The sequence below is a fragment of the Symphalangus syndactylus genome, chromosome 21 (genome assembly GCF_028878055.3).
Source record: "Symphalangus syndactylus isolate Jambi chromosome 21, NHGRI_mSymSyn1-v2.1_pri, whole genome shotgun sequence".
NCBI classification, from domain to species: domain Eukaryota; kingdom Metazoa; phylum Chordata; class Mammalia; order Primates; family Hylobatidae; genus Symphalangus; species Symphalangus syndactylus.
Window position 1 is genome coordinate 78,958,956 of NC_072443.2, and position 20,628 is coordinate 78,979,583.

The following is a 20,628-nucleotide window of genomic DNA, read 5'->3' on the forward strand; positions in this document are numbered from 1 at the left end:
GTAAGCTAGAGTTTCTTATTTTTGGGGCCATTTCCACTAGAAATTGTTCCAAACTGTACAAGGAAAAAGTGGAAAGAGAAAGCAGAGTCTTAAAACTGCAAGTGGACTGACTGTATTTATTAATGAACAACCTTTCTTTCAAACGGAAAAATAATAACTTTCTGTTTTTCACACTAACTCATTATAAATAGACCCTATTCTTGTGTTGTCACTTTCGAATTCAGTTACACTTTGCATTTAGAAGATGGTAAAAAATAATCAGTGGCAATTATTTAATAAATGTCCTAAAATAGATAAAAACGTGATTTAATAAAAAAAAATGCTTCTCATTAAAGGACATTGATCTACTGGCTAAACTCTAGTTTTGACTATGTAACATTGCCAAATTCAACAAGTTCTGGTCTACAAAAATGAGAATTTCGTGAGATTCAATGTAATAGGCTGACTTTAGGTAAAATGATGATTTGGGCTAAATGTCTTCAGGGTCTTCCACGTCCTAGACCAGGGCCCACAAGGACTTGATCCTTGACTCTTATATTGAATCCATTAAGAGTCCTCAGACTTGGAGTCTTTTCTCTGTATGTTGTGAATATACGCAGTTCACATAAAGGTGACAATTATAGGTTAACAGCTAAACTTTTACTAGTCTGCTGAGTATTTGAATTGCAAGAGGAGAATCAAAGCCCTAACCCAAAGACATACAATTCTAACAGCTATATTTGAAGACAGGTATGATATTTCATGGGATTATATATTGCTGAAGCTAGAGTCAACCTTAAGTACCATTTTATACAAACCCTTCATTTAAAAAATGAGAAAATGCAAATCTAGATACACCATGAGTGTTAGGACCAGACTCTCATAGAGTGGCTGATGGTGCAAGTTTCGTTGCTACTTCGCTTTCCTTAACCCTATTCCATACACCCCGTGCCTATTTTCTAGTCCTTTTTTCTTCCTCACTGCAAATTGCAGATTCTACCTCTATTGAGAAGGAGTGGGAGGAAGGAGGAATAGGAGAAAATAGAGCCATTTTCCCTGGCCCTGTAATAAACATTTTTCATTCCAAGATAGCAAACTAAGCACAAGCTACAACCTCTTCCACCAACCTCAAATCTTCCAGAAATGCCAGCAAACATGTTTTAAATGAGTTTGTACACAGGTGCACTACAAAACTAGAAAGGAACTCTCCATGGGCCATAAACTGTGAGGAATCTCTAAAAGGTAGAAATTAGGTAGCATCAGATTGAGAAGGAAAACTACAGCCCAAAACATGTCTGGGACAGTCCATTTATACTCTACCAAATTCTGTCTCTCCCTCTTCATCCAGAACTGAATCTGACTCCCAGTCCTTCCCTCCTCAAAGCCTTCCTTGCCTTAGAACTCTCTTTACTGGCTTATTCTACACCAGTTTTTATCCACCTTCTTTTCATCATCACACCCTAACGGTAAGGACTTTCTGCCCCCATGAGCCAATTTTTGCCCCTTAGGGATGGTGTTTCTTCTCTTGAGAATGTCTTACACCCCAAGGATCATCACAGCCCTTCTTTTAGAAGATGCTCTGAAAGGAGAGGTTCTCTGACTCTTCTCAAGTTATACCATGGAAGTGAACAATATTTCTGCTTCTCTGGATGGCCAACTCTGGGTGAATGGTTGTCATATATGTGAATAAAGTCTTTTTTCCTTAAATGGCTTTGGGGGAACATTCACAGGAGAAAAATCCAAGCACCAAAACATGGTTTAGAAACATTTACTCTTTGTTTTAATTTTCCTCTGGTGTCCCCAGGACATGATTTGCAGAGATGACTACTTCTGGATAATCTATAGCATGTAGCTATCAGCATATAAAAAAAAACTCATTGGTGGTAGGCAGCCTCTAAGATATCCTCAGTGATTTTTTTCCTTTCGGCATTCATGACCTTTTTTAATCCTTTCCTTCTCCTTGCACATGGGCCAGACTTACTGACTGGCTTCTAACACACAGTTTTGCAGAACTGATGGTGATATGTTTGGGCTTTGTATCCCCCACCCAAATCTCATATCCAGTGCTGGAGTTGGGGCCTGGTGGGAGGTGACTGGATCATGGGGGTGGTTTCTCATGCTTAGCACCATCCCCCTTGGTGCTGCCATGGTGACAGTGAGTTCTTACTAGATCTGGTTTTTATGAGTGTGTAAGTATCTCTGACCTCTCTTTCTTCCTCCTGCTCTGGCTATGTGAAGATGCCTGCTCCCACTTTGCCTTCTGCCATGGGTAAAATCTCACTGAGCCATGCTTCCTGTACAACTGTGCTTCCTGCAGAACCATGAGCCAATTAAGCCTCTAAATCTCCTTGAGCCATGCTTCCTGTATAACTGTGCTTCCTTCATAATCACAAGCCAATTAAACAGTTTTTCTTTAAAAATTACCCAGTCTCAGGCATTTCTTTTTCTTTTTTTTATTTATTCATTTATTCCAACAAATACTGTTTGATCAGCTGTCATGTGTCATATATGGATGGGTACAAAGTTCTGGAGACCCAACTGTGAACAAGACCATTGCTCCCAATTAGCCTGCTCCTTTCTCCCAAAGAACTGGTTGGCTCTGTTCTCCCCTTTTCCATGACATTGTCTCTTTCTGTACTATCGCCTACATTTAGCATGACCCCTTCTCTAGTGGTGCTTGAACTGTTTTGAAGGTGCCACATGTGAATTCTTGAATTGGGGCAAGGAAAAGGAGATAAGATTGTGAATCTATTCCTCTTTCCTGGGGTGCAAATAAGGCATTTCTTTATAGCAATGTCAGAACAGACTCATTCACTTCCAAAATTAGGTTATAAAAAGACTGTGGCATCCATATTGAATTATCCTTGTCTCTCTCCCTCTCCCTCTCCCTCTGTTTCTTAAATCACACACTTGTGGGGAAGCAAGCTTCTGTGTTATGAACAATGCCCTGGATGCTCACATGGTGTCTAACTGAAGCTTCAGACCAACAGGCCTATGAATGAGCTTTGAAGCAGCTTCTTCTGCCTGTGTCGTGCCTTGTGTGACTGTTCTCTGGCTGATACCTTGGTTGCAGCCTCATGAGAAGACCCTGAGCCAGAATCACCAAACTAAGTCCTTTCAGATCCCTGACCCACATAAAGTCTGAAATAGTTTCTATGTGTTCTTTTAAGCCCCTAAGATTTGAAAAACTTCGTTATCAGCAATAGATGTCTAACACATTCAAATTAATTTCCGTGTTTTTTTTCTTTCCTCCAAGATTATTTATAATTCATTAGCTAGTGATATGGTTTGGCTGTGTCCTCACCGAGATCTCATCTTGAATTGCATTTCCCATAATGCCCATGTATTGTGGGAGGGACCAGGAGATAATTGAATCATGGGGGCCGTTTCCCCCATCCTGTTCTCATGATAGTGAGTTCTCTTGAGATCTGATGGTTTTATGAGGGGCTTCTCCCTTCACTGGGCACTCATTCTTCCCCTTCCTGCCACCATGTGAAAAACGACGTGTTTGCTTCCCTTTCTGCCATGATTGTAAGTTTCCGGAGGCCTCCCCAGCCATGCCGAGCTGTGAGTCAGTTAAACCTCTTTCCTTTATAAATTCCTTTATAAAATTTCCTTTATAAATTATAAATAAATTAGTCTCAGGCATGTCTTTATTAGCAATGTGAGAATAGACTTATAAAGCTAGTCTGCCTGTTTTGTATTAGTTAGATGTCTATTTCTTTTAGACAGACATTGGAGATAGGACTAAATGCTTTACCAAGGCAAAAATAAATACCAGCACATCAAATTAGAACTTAGTTTCCCATGTTATTAGTATGAGAAAAGTGATAAATCTAGTGGAACAAAATGTGACTAGTTCAAATAGAAGTAACCATACTTGGTTGCCCTTTATAAAGTTATTTTATTATTATTTCAATAGTTTTTGGGGAACAGGTGGTGTTTGGTTACATGGCTAAGTTCTTTAGTGATGATTTCTGAGATTTTGGTGTACCTATCACCAAAACAGTGTACACTGCACCCAATGTATAGTCTTTTATCCCCCACCCCCCTCCCACCCTTCACCCTAAGTCTATTATGTCATTCTTACATGTATGCATCCTCACAGGTTAGCTCTCACTTATAAAAGTGAACATGTGATGTTTGGGTTTCCATTCCTGAGTTACTTCACTTAGAATAATGGTCTCCAAATTGCTTGAACCCACAAGGTGAAGATTGCAGTGAGCTGAGATTGCACCACTGCACTCCAGCTTGTGTGACAGAGAGAGACTCCATCTCAAAAAAAAAAAAAAAAAAAAAAGAATAATGGTCTCTAGTTCCATCCACGTTGCTGCAAATGCAATTATTTCATTCCTCTTTGTGGCTGAGTAGTATTCCATAGTGTATATGTACATATGACATGTATGTCTATATATGTCCACATACGTCCACATTTTCTTTATCCACTCATTAGTTGATGGGCAGTTAGGCTAGTTCCATATTTTTGCAATTGTGAATTGTGCTGCTGTAAACATTTAACTATATAAGAAGGCTTCATGAATTCCACTCCCAACAATTCAACATTTATTATTATTTGGAGGAGTCTGGGGAGTTCATTACCTTTGCATCTTAAAGAGTTAGTTAAGAAAAGCACAGCATAAAAAGATTGCAAGGGTAATGTCCACCAGGTTATAGGAACAGTTTTTTCCCCTGAAACTATAGTAGCCCCTTGACCTGTAAGTAGATGAAAAACTATATTCAAAAATTCCTCATCTGTTCATCAAACTAGGCCAAGTGAGTTCTCCACATGGTTCTATTTTTGCCCAGTTGATATCATTTTATACTTACGTACCCCAGTTTGATTGATTCATTCATTCATCGAGTGTCACAAAGATAATGACTTTCTTTTTTTAAACTCCTATTTTAATTACAATAATTTATTCAGAATTCTCTCTCCCTTCAATAACTCTAAATTAGTGCGTTCTTTCTCTGAGACCATTTTGAATATTTTTCTTTTTGAGGGGCTGGTGGTGTTGGACTGGTTTGATTGATTTGCGTAGAACCTGTTTCCTTTTTTTAAATGGCTACTCAGAATTTTTCTCTGATGAACAAGTAAACTAGAAAATATCCAGAGATACTGGCTGACTCGTCATATTAAAAATATATGTATTGTGTAGCAAGGCTGTGAAGAATGACTCATTCATAATCTGGCTTAATGAATCAACAAAGCCAAAGGACACGGATAACACTCTGTCCCTTGTTCAGATACAGCAAGTAGAGATACTGGTGTGGAGGAGAGCTAGGTGTGGATTTACATCTCAGAAGAAATATCTTCTTCACCACTGATCTGCAGCTCACCTACATCTGGGCAGGTGACCAAAACCTTTGACATTTTGTAGACCTGAGTCTGAAACTTGGCTATACCCCTTATTGGCAGGTTATCCAAACTCTCAGCCTTTTTTGCATCTTCAAAATGAAAGGAAGTAATTCCCCCTTCATACTGGTATGAAGCTTAGATGAGACGAATGATGTAATACTTAATTCTTTACCTGGGACCTGATACATTGTAAGTTCATGGTGAATGACCAGGTTATTATGTAAATGGCGATCTTGAACTCTCTTTCTAATAGACAGGTGACTTCTCAGGTATCAATCATTGAAACAGAAATTGAAGAAATGAACTATTTTACTCTTCTGCTCAATGCATTAGTTTCAAATCTTACGGAATTTCCTTTATAATAGGTTAAAAAAAGGTCAAAGATTAGTTCACATAGTCCAATCTACTGATAATTTTATACTCAAAGTTACATTCAACTCAATCCTACAAACCAAGGAAAATATCAAGGACAAGAATAAGTTGGTTATGGTTTCCCTTGTAAGCCCAACAGACCACTATATTTGCTTTTGTTTTTTTTTTAAAGCAAGGATAGGTACCAACTTTAAAACTACTAATTTACTTACCTTTCTAGCTTACTAACTAGTAGTCTGAATGTAATAGGGCCAAATGCCTATTTAGACAGTTGAGATAGAAATGTCCAATAGTTTACTGACAGTTGTCCAAATTAATATGTTTTAATTATTTTCATTATAATTGATCTAAGTTTTTGATCCTATTTTTATAGAGACATTTAAAATCCTCCCTTATTAATCACTTGCCTCATCGTTGCATACACTCTCAAGGCCACTCCGACAGAACCTGGGCAATGAAGCAGAACGATGATTTTCTGTATGAAGTTAGAGTCTTGTTTGTTTCTAAAGAGTTTCTAAGTCTCCAGGGTTTGTTGTCTTAAAAAGTCAGATTTGTCATTGTCTCCAGACCTGGAGCTTTCTAAAAATGGAAACCCAAGTTCATGGATAGGGGAATAGAAGAGCAAGCAGAAATCTTGATTTCCAGGCTTCCAGCTGCCACATCAGCTAATCTAGACATCACTTTAAGGGCAGAGTAAGGACATTGGAGTCCAAAAATTCCTTTAATCCACTTTTATTATCCACTAAATTCTTCACCTGCAGTATTTAACCCTCACAAAATTTCATGAAAATATATTCTATTTTTTTAAGCTTCTTTTACCAATGGGAAAAGTTAAACTCAAAGTATTGAAAGCACCTTCCTGGAGTAGTTCCCACTCAGCTCATAACCCTTAGGCTGAATCTAGAACATTGGTTCTCAGCCAGGGATGATTTTGCTCCCTCTTTCTAGGGGACACTTGGCACTGTCTGGAGACATTTTCGGTTGCCACAAGTGGAGGAAGTTGCTGCTGATGACTATGAGTAGTGGCTGCTAAACACCCTACAGGGAATGCACAGGATAAGTCCCTGTAGCAAACAATCAGCCAGCCCAAAATGTCTGGTGCCAGAGCTGAGAAACTAGAGTTCTGGTAGAGCACTGTCTACCAGAACTTTCTGTAATGATGGAAGTGTTCTACTAGACACTTGAAATGTGGCCAGTGTGACTGAAGAACTATAAATTTATTTAATTTTAAATAACTCAAATTGAAATAGCCCCATATATCCAGTGGGTATTCTGGTGGACAATAAAAGTCTTACTTGATACATTATTACTTCCTCACCTATACAATGTTATAATCATAACAATTTTATTAGGTTGTTCTAAGAGCTGAGATTAGTAGGTATGCAATGAGTTATTAGCTGCTATTTTAAAATTTAAATAAGTCCATGTATGCATACTAATTATGCTGTTACATATTTATATTCTATGTACATACACACATGAATTAAACAAAGAATGGTCTCAAATAATAACTGCATGTTTTGATATTCCACAGACTATTAAAATCCACCAACCCAAGGTCTCCAGTTCTGCTGAGTCCCCCTGTGTCACGTCCTGCAACTGCCACAGTTGTCAGGAGCTCAAATACTAGAGACCTTCTTCACTAGATCAATGAGTATCTAAACTTTAACAAATAAATAAAGGGGTAATTATTAGCCTGCCCCCCATCCCACCAAGGCCAGGTTTACTTAAATGTCGATACCTTGGTAAATATAAACATGGCTTGATTTTAAAAAGCAACATTTGTGTGAACTTTTTGGAAGACCACCTTTTTTTTTTTTTTGAGATGGAGTCTCGTTCTGTCACCAGGCTGGAGTGCAGTGGCGCAATCTCAGCTCACTGTAACCTCTGCCTCCCAGGTTCAAGCAATTCCCCTGCCTCAGCCTCCCGAGTAACTGTGACTACAGTTGTGTGCCACCACGCCCAGCTAATTTTTTGTGTTTTAGTAGAGACGGGGTTTCACTATGTTGGCCAGGATGGTCTCGATTTCCTGACCTTGTGATCTGACTGCCTCAGTCTCCCAAAGTCTTGGGATTACAGGCGTGAGCCACTGTGCCAGGCCTGGAAGCCCACCTTTCAGTGGCTTCTAGCCTGAAGGCCTAGCCCACTTCTGCAGTTTGAAGGTGTCTCTGGAAGACAGGCAGAATGGCCCATCAACACTGTTTGCACGAGGATGAAAGGATATTGGTGTGCATCACAACGACTGAGCACTTTGAGGTTGGCAGTTGGGGCTGGACTCAGATCTCCGCTGCTGGGGAATAAGGTCAATCCTTACATCTCAAGACTTACATTTGTCTTGGCACACAAACTTGATATGGGAATAAGGACCAGTTAGATTCTTCTGGCATCAATGTTCTAATGCTCTTTGAGCATAATTTCCTTTGGAACACAGGGTTTGAACTCAGAAAAATGTTGGGACCAAGGAAGAGATAAGAATAAAAATAAATAGAATCACAGCCTTTCTTTTCTTCTCTTCCTTTGAGTTTCAGCTTAACTATCACCCCTCTAGAGACTTCCAACCTCACCCTCTGCCCTTTTGTTATTTTATCTCCTTATTAGTTTCCTTCATAGCACTGTCGAGAATTAGCAATTATATATTTGTAGAGTTATCCACTTAGTTTCTCTCTGTCTCACTTACTGGATTATAAGCTCTGTGAGGGAGGAGACTGTGTCTGTTTTATTCACCATGGTGTCTTCATAATTCAGCACAGTGCCTGGAACATACTAAGATGAGTGAACAAATAAATGTTGGATGAGTGGATAAATGAAAACAAAATTAATTTGGGTTTAAATGCCACCGATGACTCTTCTGATTGGAAAAAGCCATACGAAGCAGTGAAAATATTAATATATCTTTCCATATTCCTGGAAAATAATGCTCCCAACTTGTGTTCATTTTTCCTGAATCTCAGAGAACTTGGACTCAGAAGTATTTACCAAATTGTAGTTGTCCCTAATTCCAGGATCCTGGCACAAGGTCTCTGGGGGTGAGGCCACCATAGAAAGAATTATTTGAGCAATTAGATGTGTAAAGATCAAGCCCAAAGTCTGCACAGCCCTTGGTTCCTAAGGATTTCATGTCTGCCAAGAGCAAAAGAGAATGTGGGAGTTGCCAAGCATTATATTGCCTCCCACCAAAGTCCCTATTTGGATCCCCTTAGATAGATAGTTGCTGAGAATTTCTTTCTTTTCACAAACACTCACGATGAGCCTGCTATACACATTGGGTCAGGAGTTGGGGCTGAGTTACAAAGAATACCCAGTAATACAGGTTACACTTAAGCTTTTAAGCCTACAGATCTGGGTTGAATTCCAAAGTTGGGCACTTACTGGGGACCTTGGATAAGTTACATATACCCCCATCCCTGTGATCCCTCATCTGTAACCTAGGGTGATCATAGCACATATTTCCTACTGTTGCGATGAGCTTTCAGTGAGTATCTCTGGTTAAGCATCTAGCACAGTGCCCAGCACGTAGGAAGCACTCCATACACGCTAATCATATGTGATAATTTTAAAACTTGGCTCCAGACTCTTTGGTGTTCTTCTCATTGAAAATTGGAGCTATGTCTCCTCCCCTTGAATCTGGAAGTTCTTATGAGTGCTGTAACAACAGCCTGTGGTGGAGATGACACTTTGTCTTCCAAAGCTAGGTCAGAAAGACATCAGCCTCCACTTTGCCTGCTAGAAGCACTGATCTACCTCGGAAGAAGTTCCACTTCCCCAGTGCCACCATGCTGAGGAAGGCACATGGAGGGCCTCGGGTCAAGAGTTCCGTCTTAGTCCAGTCTTCCAATCATTGCCACCAGGATGAGAGGCCATGCTGCTTGGAAGTAAGCACTCCAACGCCAATTCTTCATTGCCCCAGCTAGTCAAGTTAATACCAGCTGAGGCCTCAGACACTGAGAAGCAGACTCAATCCACCCAACTTTTGTAGTTAGAATTTCTTATCCATAAATTCCAAGTGTATAATGAAAAATTGTTTTATGCCACTAGGTTTTGGAATAATTTATTACTCAGCAATAGGCTGTGGAACACTACAATCACTATTCACTCAATATTACAAACAATTGTGATATTTATTGAGTAGTCCCAATTATACCGTAATCACTAATAATTACTGTCAGTAATTGAGTAGATTGTTATTCTTACCACCTTGTATCCATTCACCCTTCTCCTGAGAGAAGCCTAGAGATGCCTGGAACTATTTTATCTTTGCTCCTCCTACAACGCCCTTCCCACCTGCCAATCTTTTTCTGACTCACTCTTACTCATCCTTTAAGATCTCAGATGTGGCATCACCACCTCCGGAGAGCCCACTCCCCAGCCTGGGTCAGGCCTCCTCTGTGATGCTGCAGTGACTTGTGAGTTTCTCTTTGCACATTGCACGCTGCACTGGCTCCATTATACTAAGAATTTCTGTGAGCTCCCTGAGGCAAGGCACTGATTTGTTAATAATATTACTTTCCAAGGGCCTTCCATTTGCACAGGAAAGACAGAATGAGGTAGAGGCAGAGGTTGAGAGCACAGGCTGTGGATCCATACTGCCTGGGTTCGAAGCTTGGCTCTGCTACCTACCAGCTGTGTGATCTTCCATCTGCTTTAAACTGTGTGTGTGTCCCATGTGAAGGAAGCTTCACTCATAAAGTTTCTTATGCTTCAAAGATTAAAAGCTTGAAGGAATAGAGAGCATTTGGATCAGTGTTGGATATATAAGAAGTCTTCAATTAATTACCCTTTATTGATTATAAAATTGTATCTATTGGTTTGGCCCTAGACAGAGGGGCAGGCCTTCCATCTCATTTTTCTTGTTCTGTCTGCAGTTTTCTCCTCTAGATATTTGGTCTGCTGTATTTTTGTTTGTTTAGCCTGGGATCTACCAGTAATTCCCGAATCTAGATGTAAACTCTAACCTTATCTGGGGAATTGGTTGGAAAAGCTCAGGCACTGCTTGCAGTGTTCCTACACAAAGTGATACCAGGGAACCCATAGCGTTAACAAGTTCACTCAGCAGTAGCGGGGATGTGGCCCAGGGTTAGGGCCAGCATTTGGGAACATTGACTTAGAATTTCTATCCCATTTAAATGTTACTGCTTTATCTTGCTCGGATTTTCAAGTGGGCATCCCATACACACAATTTCCCCTTCATATGGCAAACTGAAGTTTGTTTAAAACAAACATCCAAATGCCATTTCAATCTATTTTCACAAGACATCCCTTTTCTCATCTCATTTTGTCCCCTTCACTGGTAGTTAGTCGCTGACCCTGTTCATGTTCACTAAAAGAGCTGACCATTTGTGGTCGGTGGACAAACAGCTGGTCGCCTCTTTTTTTCCGGAGGGGGTGGGGTGGGAGAGGAGTAAAATTGCAAATAAGGGTGTTAAGGCTGTTTACTAAAAGAGCCACTCTCTTGGCACGTTTTGTGCTTCTCTCTACCAGAGGAGGGGAAAACTGGGGCTTATTCATAAGGGAATGAATAAATGGTCAGACTCACTTCAGAGTCAGATGCTAATCCTCTTTTCAAGTGGGAAATGCTTTTTTCTATTTCCTATTTGTTTATGAATTTCACAGCATAGATTCCTAAAACACCATTCCTGGAGGGAGATGACCTGTAATTTTGTCGGAATTATATTACCCAATCACCTTAAGTCAGTATACATTTTAGATAGAAGAGAGACAGCAGAAAACCAATCCTTAGAGCACACCTGTGAGACCCTTTGAATAGCGCTTTGTGAATGAATTGCCCTTTATCTCTCTCCCCAATGATGCTATCACAGCTTAACTGGCACTAACACAGCTGTTCACAGCTGCACACAAGATGTTAGCAAGAGCACAATGTCAACCATTTGTCCTCGTGTGGGGCAGCTTAATTTATTTCCTTTGAGGATGAAGTCTGATATTGTGTTCCAGCAAGAATCCCATCAGCAAATCTAAAAGACATTCAGAGGTCACATTTAAGGAATGAGATGAGATTCTGTGTCTGATTCTTCTTGTGGCTATCTCCCCCTGCCCCTCAAAACCTACTGAGTTGAGAACTGATCTTGATGATGAATTTGTTTTTAATAGACCCTGAGCAGAAAGTGAACTGAGGTGGAGAAAATGTTCTTATTATTTGAGGGAGAACCATAGCCACTCTTCACCTCTCAGCTGGGTCAGCTGATGCCAGAATGCTCTTCACGTACCAATTCAATGCAATGTGAGATATATACAGCTAGATATATAGATAGATATGTAGATATAGAGCACCTACTGCATGCCAAGCAAATGTGCAGGACCAAAAAATGCAATAAAAAGATTTGATTTTCATTGGAATTTAAGTTTCATGTCTTGCTCCCGAATGCCTTTAACATGCCTGGCACAGTTTAGATGTTCAATAAATGTTGAATAAATGAATAAATAATGCACTCTGTAAATCAAACTCATAAGCCAACCCAGATAAATTGGTAGCAGCTGCCCAGAGGGCTGTACCAAGAAAAACCCTGAGGCTATGTTTAAGCTCAGTGGGAAATGTGACCTGATTGATTAGCAGTGTCTCTCAAGGGCAGAAGAGGGGTGAAATCAAGTGTGTGATATATTCGCCTTTTGGGGGCTAAACATAAGTAATATAGCTATTCTTACCCTCCCTCTCACTGTATCTTTAAAACAAAAAAAAAATTCTTTTCCTTCAATTTCTGAAACAAGCTAGGTGGCTGTCAGGGTCTAATCAGAAATAAAAATCTTCTGCAGTCATGGCCCCTATCTATTCTGAATCCATCATTCTTTCTCCACTCAGGAGGCAAGAGCAAATACATCAGGGTTTGAGTCATTCAAAGAGACTGCTGAAGGAAATTATATTTCACTACTATCACAGTGTCCACTGCATCTTGTTAAACAGAAAAACATTAAAATATAAAACTTTAAATCTCACCCTCAATTAACTCAGCTTCCCTGTTGCAATTCACTTTATCAAAGCCAGAGGAGCAAGTTTTGGCACTACTTACTGGGAGAAGATGTTGCAGAACAACATATATTTTAGATGTTGTCTTGAAATTCACAAAATGGTCTATCAAACTGACCCAGAGGTCCAGTGGAGTGACACTGTGCAAGTAATTTGGCAAAAAAGTTTCACTAACAGCTAACCTCTAGTTACAGAAGCCATGCCAATTTGCCTGATCTTTAGGCAATTAGATCCAAAGGTGTGGCAACAGAACACAGCCAACTTTTTTATTTATACACTTTGGTTTGTATTTGTGATAACAAGTATGTGTTACTTTATAAATGGGAAAAAAGAATTCACATGGATATAAATAAAATACATATGGATATATTTAAAAAGGCAGTATTTCTAAAAAGATATGTTTCTCTGAGGTTAGGACAAAATGAACCAAAATATTCAAAAGTGGATGTTTTTAAATGGAATTGCAAGTACTTTTATTCTTCTTTAAAATTAAGCAAGAAAAGTGATAGAAAAGCTATATTAGAATGTGAAAGCAAGAGAAGTAAAGAATGAGGTTGATATCCATATTGTATAACAAATTATTACTATAAAATTAATGTGACATAATATTTGATTTGATAAGGTTCTACCTTTTCCTGTTTTTGTTTCTAAAAGTATTTCCTAAACAAGTAAATAAGGGTGAAGAAAGATCAGCTTCAAGTATATCTAAATTCAGAAGTTTATGTATTCCGGGAATTTGGTGGAGATTCATATCATGGGACAGATACAACACTGGAGACTATAAACAGGAGTAAATCTAATTTGGTATTCTGAATATTTCCTTTTTAAGATTTGACAACCAAATGAATATACAACATATATATAATTGGCTGTCAAGCATATTAAGAAAAATGCTACATAATTCATTAGATACAGTAGTAGATATTGGAAATGTGTCAAAATTTATTCTAAAGTGCCAACATTTTCGCTTACATAAAAGAAATCACTGCATAAAAATTGTTGCCCATAGCCCAGACCAATAGAAATATAAAATCCCTTAGCTACAAACTAGAGATGATGAAAAAAGGAAACTACATAATGTGGCAGACTAGAAAAAAACTATACTTTGCACAAAGCATCAGTCTCGAGACGTAATTAGTGCCCCTTGGAAACTAGTTTTTCAATTAGAGATTTGAATCAATGCCAGAGACATGCGAATGAATTTGCAAAATGTGCTTCCATCCACCTTTTTTAGCTTGAGGATTTCAGTTACAAGAAAACGTATCAAGAAAATAAAAATCTATTACAGAAGAGAGAATCCTTGACAGACCAATGGAGATAAGAAGGAAATCTTTTGTGTTCCAAAACCCATGAAGGAAGTCTTAAAGACTTCAGTAGACAATGGTTAAAGGAGAGAAGGAGAAAATAAACCTATCTAATGTGTAAACTCCAAGCTATTCAGAGCGGACCTCTTCAAACCTTCTAGGTATTGATTTGGCCTCAGGATTATCATAGGGAATGATGAAATATCATTGTTGATGGAGCAGGATGGTACTTTGGAAACTTGCTTTGGGTCCTCCTTGGGTTCTCCTACTGTTAAAGAAGGTAGGCAGGCCTCTGTGTTCTTTTCCCTCGTAGGGTTTGAATTGTATGGCAGAAAACAGGATTTGCCTCAAGAGAACACTTGCCGTGTGTTTTTTTTTTCTTTTTTCAAAAGTCTGCTTATTGATTAGACCACTATTATTTTGGGTCTTCATCACTTGTAATTGAACCTAATTCTGTTAATAAATGAGATTGAAATTACTATCAACCTGAATAGATGGTACTTCAAATTTAATTTGGTTTTAGAGAAATGGTGTTAAATTATTTTTGCACAACAAAGCTTGGGATATAATACCTGTTCTTGTTCTAATAAATTTGGAAGAAGGTACGCTTGTCCTGGGGATGGTCCCAGTACAACTAAAACTTTAGTATGCATAAGAATCACCTGAAAAGTGTTAAAATACAGACTGCTGGGACCTAGCTCGGAATTTCTAATGCAGAAGATCTTGGTAGGGGTGAGAATTGCATTTCTAACCAGTTCCCGGGTGATGCTCATATTGCTGGCCCAGGACACAGTTTTGAGAACCATTTTTCTAGATCAATTCTCAGACTTTCTGAAATACAGGACAAGTTTTATTTTGTTTTTCAATTCTGACCTGAACTGATGCTTTTGTAAAATACAAGAAAAATAAATTACTAGAAAAGCGAAATAATGTAAAGGTAATACAAATAGAACCCCATTTTAAAAATCATCATTTGGATCCAACAGACATAAAATTACTCTGCAAATTACTATAAAGGTGTCCAAAAGCTGACTCTCAGTGTCTATGCTGACCTGGTCTTGGACTGGTTTCAGAAAGTAGGCAGATTGGCCCTGGATCCCTGGCCCACTATAGCACTCCCAGCCTGATTGAGAAGTATTGGTTCAGAGGTTCTTCTGATTCTTCCTGTCTTGGAAATTTCTGGAGTAGAATCCAAAGACCTCAAGACTTCAAGCCTGGGCCAAAATCTTCTACCCTGACCAGTAATCATTAGCAGTCTTTTTTTCTCAATGACACTAACATAAAAGGGTGATTTGTTTGAGGGCTGGTTCAATAATATAGAGAGCTTCCTTTTCTCTTAGAGCATTCTAGAGCAGCCTCCGCTGACAAACCTTCGAAGGAAGTTCTCAGCAAACAAGCAGTTGTCATCTGATCTCTGTCCCTATCATGGGATCTTCACTTTTAAAGCACTACTGACCAATAATTGGCAACGTATTTTGAGCAGTCGCTATGTGCCAGGAACAATAATAAATTGCTTATAATTAATGTATGTGCTTTACAGGTATTTTCTCTTATAAGTTGTCAAAAACTTCACACGGCAAGTGTAATCATCATATTCTTTCACAAAGGGGAGAAAAGGAGATCCCAGAATGTGAAATAACTTGCATGAGATCATACAGTGGGAAGTGGGCACTTACACCCAAGTCCCATGTGTCTTCAGGGACCATGTTTTTAACCTGCAGGCTTTACTTCTCATTTCACCCAAGATCCTTTCTTGCAGAAATCCAGGACAGAGCAAGCTGTGTACTTGGTGCAAAGCATCCTGGATAGGAAGCAGGAGACTCAAGCTTAAGTCAGGACTCTGCCCACAACTAGCTAAGAGCCTAGAAGTCATTCTCCTCTTTGGGCATCATTGAGTCCTCATCCATAATTTTCTTCAAGAACTAATGTTCCTTGAAGGGTTACAAGACATTCTAGAACAAACGTGCTCTGTGGTCAAATAAATTTAGGAAAGACTGAATAGAATATCACCCTCTGTGAGATTCATATTGCCTGCATATTAAAGGATCTTGACAGGGCTCAGAGCATAATACCCCAAAAGATGGTACCTTAGCACACAAGAAGTTTAAGCTGAAGAAAACGGGAAAAAAGCCACAGAAGCAGGAAGTTCTCTCTGACCTTCTCTACAAGTTCTTCCCCTCCCTTCCAAGCAGGCCATAAACTTGAATTCCTGATGCTTTTATTCCGTGAAGCAGGCCATAAAACCAAGGGAGGTTACTCTCTGGCCCTCTTCCTCCGTTCTCCACTAAAGGCTCTGTGACAGTGTCCTGCCCTATACCCAGTGGAAAGGGAAGTCATATGGATGCCAAAAAGAAATCCAAACAAACAGGCCTTGCTGAGAGCCCCCCACCCCATTTATTACCATCGGACCATACCTTTTTGTCTTCCAATCATACTTTGGCATGACTGTCCATAAACATACATGGTTTTCCCCTGGCGTCTTTGCATCTTCATTTCTGAAAGCACCTGTGTCACATAAAATTTATATTGAATAAATCTGTATTTATAGTAATAAAAATATAAATGTGTTTATGTTAAATACATGACATTAAATACATTTGCTTTTCTTTTGTTAATCTGTCTTTTGTCATAGGGGTCTTGGCCAAGAGCCTGGTGATGTACAAAGAAAAAATAATTCTTTTCCTGAACGCTTGCCCTCTAAAAGACCCTATGGTAAAAACGGTTTTGATTTTATTAAACCTAGCATTTCCCAAAAGTTACTGATCAGAGAAATCCTTTTTCATACAACAAATATCTTAAATAACAGTGGATGTTCATGGGACACATTTCTGGAAGCAATACTCAAAAGTTCTGAAATTCTGTGAGTCTACTCCTGGTGTTCCTGCTCACATAGAATGCGGTGTGGCAGGAGGAGGGGAGCCAAAAATCATAACAAAAACAATAATAACAGCTAGACCTTATGGTACGTGCTATCATTAACTACGTGCTGGGCTAGAAACCCAGACACTATTCTAAATGCTTTACATCTACTAACTTAATCCTTATAACAACCCTATTATGATAATTATAGACATTATTATCCTCATTTTGCAACTAAGGAAATTAAAGAGAGGCCCCAAAAAGAGCAATTATATGTTTCTCAAACTGAATCCTTTCATTGAGACTTAGGTTTTCCCACATGCCCTAAGAGTGTCAAGAACTGAAATAGAAGCAAGCCGTTTATATCTCATTTTCTTGCCCAGTGTGCTTTATTTGCATACCAAAAGCATGCTGATATGACTGTAATCTGCGCTGTTGAATGTTTCTGACTTCCTTTTAGTCTCCCTCTGTTTAGCATGGTTCACACTCATTACTCTCTTGATCAAGTTACAGACAAAAGCAGGCTCTAGATTAGGCCTATTAAGATTTGTTTTTAATGAGGAGATAATTTTTCTAACGGCACAGGCCAGATTCACGTGGGTATGATTACAAAATCAGGCCATATTGCAGAAAAGAAAAGCAGATTTTTGCCTGGTCTTCAGATAATTTCAGCCAGCCTTGATTAACTTGATGACACTTAAAAGCACAAAGCAAATATAGGATCAGGGACTTTGGAGTGATGAATCATCACGTGGCCTCTGCTCTGCTATGACAGTGCGAAAGTTTCTGTATCAGGGATTAGAACTTCTTAGAAGGCAAATGCTCAGATTTAAAATATTAGAAATCATAGAGGAAAAGATAAATGCATTCTTTCTACCAGTGTGAGCTTTAGAAAGCAAGCTGTCTCGCTTTCCTTAAATTCATTTGCCGGTCCTTTTTGTCCTTCAGGAAGAAATGCCCTGCTCTGTGTGACGGAGGAAAAGGATTTGATAATTAACCCGAAGCTTTTGGGGTCTCTTTGCATGTGTTTTATTTTCATTTTAGTTAGAATAATACAATAATGTAAAAATAATCTGCATACTCACTTTCTAAAATATTCTTTGCCTACATCATTTCTACATATATTTGTAGCCCCTCCATACTCATTTCATAAGTATCGGCTTAAGAAGTCTTTACCTGGTTGGGTGCAATGGCTCATATGCCTGTAATCCCAGCATTTTGGGAGGCCAGGGTGGGAGGATCGCATGAGCCCAGCAGTTTGAGACCAGCCTAGGCAATATAGTAAAACTCTGTCTCTACAAAAAATACAAAAAAATATTAGCTGGCTGTGGTCGCATGCACCTGTAGTCTCAGCTACTCGGGAGGCTGAGGTGGAAGGATCACGTAAGTCTGGGGAGGTTGAAGCTGCAGTGAGCTGTGATTGTGCCACTGTACTCTAGCCTCAGTGACAGAGTGAGACCCTGTCTCAAAAAATAAAAAATAAAAAATCTTTACCTGTACCATAATAAATACTTAAATTATGTCTTTATATTTAAAATCTACCTAAAGTATCCATTCATCTGACACTCTTTTACAATAATATATATAAGGAGAATTGATTTGGGCCATCATGCCCCAATTTTGGTCCAAAGCCTCTTTGATCTCTCATTGTAGCACCACAATGAAGAGAGTGACAAGCCTCATTAAATATTTAAAGATGTTGGGCAATTTCAACTTGTTAAAGTTGTTTGTGCAAAACTGAATTTAGCCTGAATGTCAAGGAATAGCTCTTAACCACAGGCAGGAGATCGAAAAGAAACCTTTAGCAAGAGCAATGGTTAGAACACAATATGTGACTCTACATGTAGAACTGAACACAGCCAAATGGCTTATTTGTTCTGTATTAACATGGTGGAAACGATCATGTAGCATCTGGGGGCGCTGAGTGAATGAATCACAGAAGAAAAAAAAGGCCCAAAGCAGAAGGCCAAGTCTAACTAGTCCTTGAACAGCATCACACCCCTTACACTCCATCCTGACACACGCACAACCACACACTCACACTCACAAATGACTCAGCATGATGACTTGTACAAGGCAAATGTTCAATAAATGTAGTCTCATTTCAGTTCCGTAAATATCCTCGTTTCTTTCTGGTTGTAGTCCTTTCACACAGTATTTTGGATTTCTAGAACTCTCTTTACCCAAATATTACATGTCTCACTGTTTCTGTCTTTATTTTTCAGCTCAAATAAATCAGAGCAGCTTTTCCTGAGCACACTTCCTAAAAAGCATCTACCCAAACCCTGTTATTCTCCATCTCCTCTCCTTATTTATCTTCAAATATAACATTTACTTGATTTATTCTTTTATTAGTTTTGAACCTGTACCCCTTATTCCAGTGTATGATCTTTGAGGGTAGAGAAAATATCCATCTTATCCACTGCTGTATCTCCTACCCATAATGTGATAAAAGAGACACTTTATGTTTTCTTTACTTGGAAGAATGTATTTTCTTGCTCATCTCTCATTGGCCATTTTGATTTTCACTTCCTATTATAAATTGGCCTCACTGGAGACAAAAGTTGAGTTTTATGTGGATCCCAACCATCCTTTAATAAATGCCTGTAACCTCCTTCCCCATATATTTTGAGTGTGATTTTACCCACTGTCTCTCAATGAGTGTTGTAGGTAAAGATGTTGGAGAACTCTATCCTTAGAGACTTCACTTAATATTTCTCCCAGATGAACTGACTGCCTCACAAAAGGACTCTTTGTCTTTTGAATTTAACCGGCTCTTTGTCTAGGCTGGCATCCAGCACCACAGGAGTAAAATGTCAATGCTCTCCATTTAATCAATGTTTTATTCTTGGCTTGTATTTCAATAGGGGGGATGAAACAGCAATTCAAATGTCATTGCAGATATATTTTTTGTCCCTTTTTCATTCTGGGTCTATGTTATGTGAATCTCAATAATTTAGAATTTATTTTCAATCTGTACAAATCCCTTGGAGAAATGTGCTATTCATTTGCTAAAAGACACAACAGCTGTGTTGACCTGACACCAAAACCAGGACTCTCTCTCCCCCAACCAAAAAGGTCATTTTATTACATTCAGCGTTTTTTTTTTTTAAGTCAAGATTGCCAGACTCTATTGTTTGCAGACCAATGGTCCCCTAGGTTCATTTTGCGGAAGACTAATCTATAGTGATATTTTGGTAAAAAAATTGTTTCAATGGGCCAAAGATTTCAGAAACAGGGTATTTGCATATTTAAGTTCTGAGAAGACCTGATAGAAAATCACCTAGCTTAATTTTGTTTAACTTTTAGGAGTTTCTTCATTTATTTGACTATAACAATGGTTCACAAACTGTGGTCCCCGTGCCACCTGGGAACTTGTTAGAAATGCAAACAATTGGGCACCACTCCAGACACAGAATCCAAAACCCTACAGGGAAAGGGAGACTCGGTGATCTGTTTTCAGAAGTCTTTCAAGTGATTTTGATACATGCTCAAGTTTGAGAATTATTGGAATGTGGAATCCTTGTATTCGGACCAGCTTTTCAGATATTGGAACTATTATATTCAAATCATCTCAGGAACTATTCGGTTGGTCTGGGGTATGGCCTGAGATTCTGCACTTCTCCCAAGTTCTCAGGTGATGTCGATGCTGCAGGATGGTGGAGCACACTGTGAGAAACATGGCCTGCAGATACTTCCCAGGCATGGCTGACACACATGGGGATGAATACTTAGAGAGGTTCTTACCATAGAAACTATGGGCCAACTATCTCCTGTGGCCC

At 39.0% G+C, this 20,628-nt stretch overlaps 1 protein-coding gene across 1 annotated transcript in view; it reads right to left on the reverse strand.

Annotated features, from left to right (window-relative positions):
* LOC129471017 (uncharacterized) overlaps positions 1 to 20,628 on the reverse strand; it is a 344,636-nt gene that overhangs the window by 140,004 nt on the left and 184,004 nt on the right. The window contains exon 4 of the mRNA XM_055259174.2: positions 16,402 to 16,492. Within this exon, the coding sequence (XP_055115149.2) occupies positions 16,402 to 16,492 (91 nt within the window). The remainder of the gene's footprint in view (positions 1 to 16,401; positions 16,493 to 20,628) is intronic.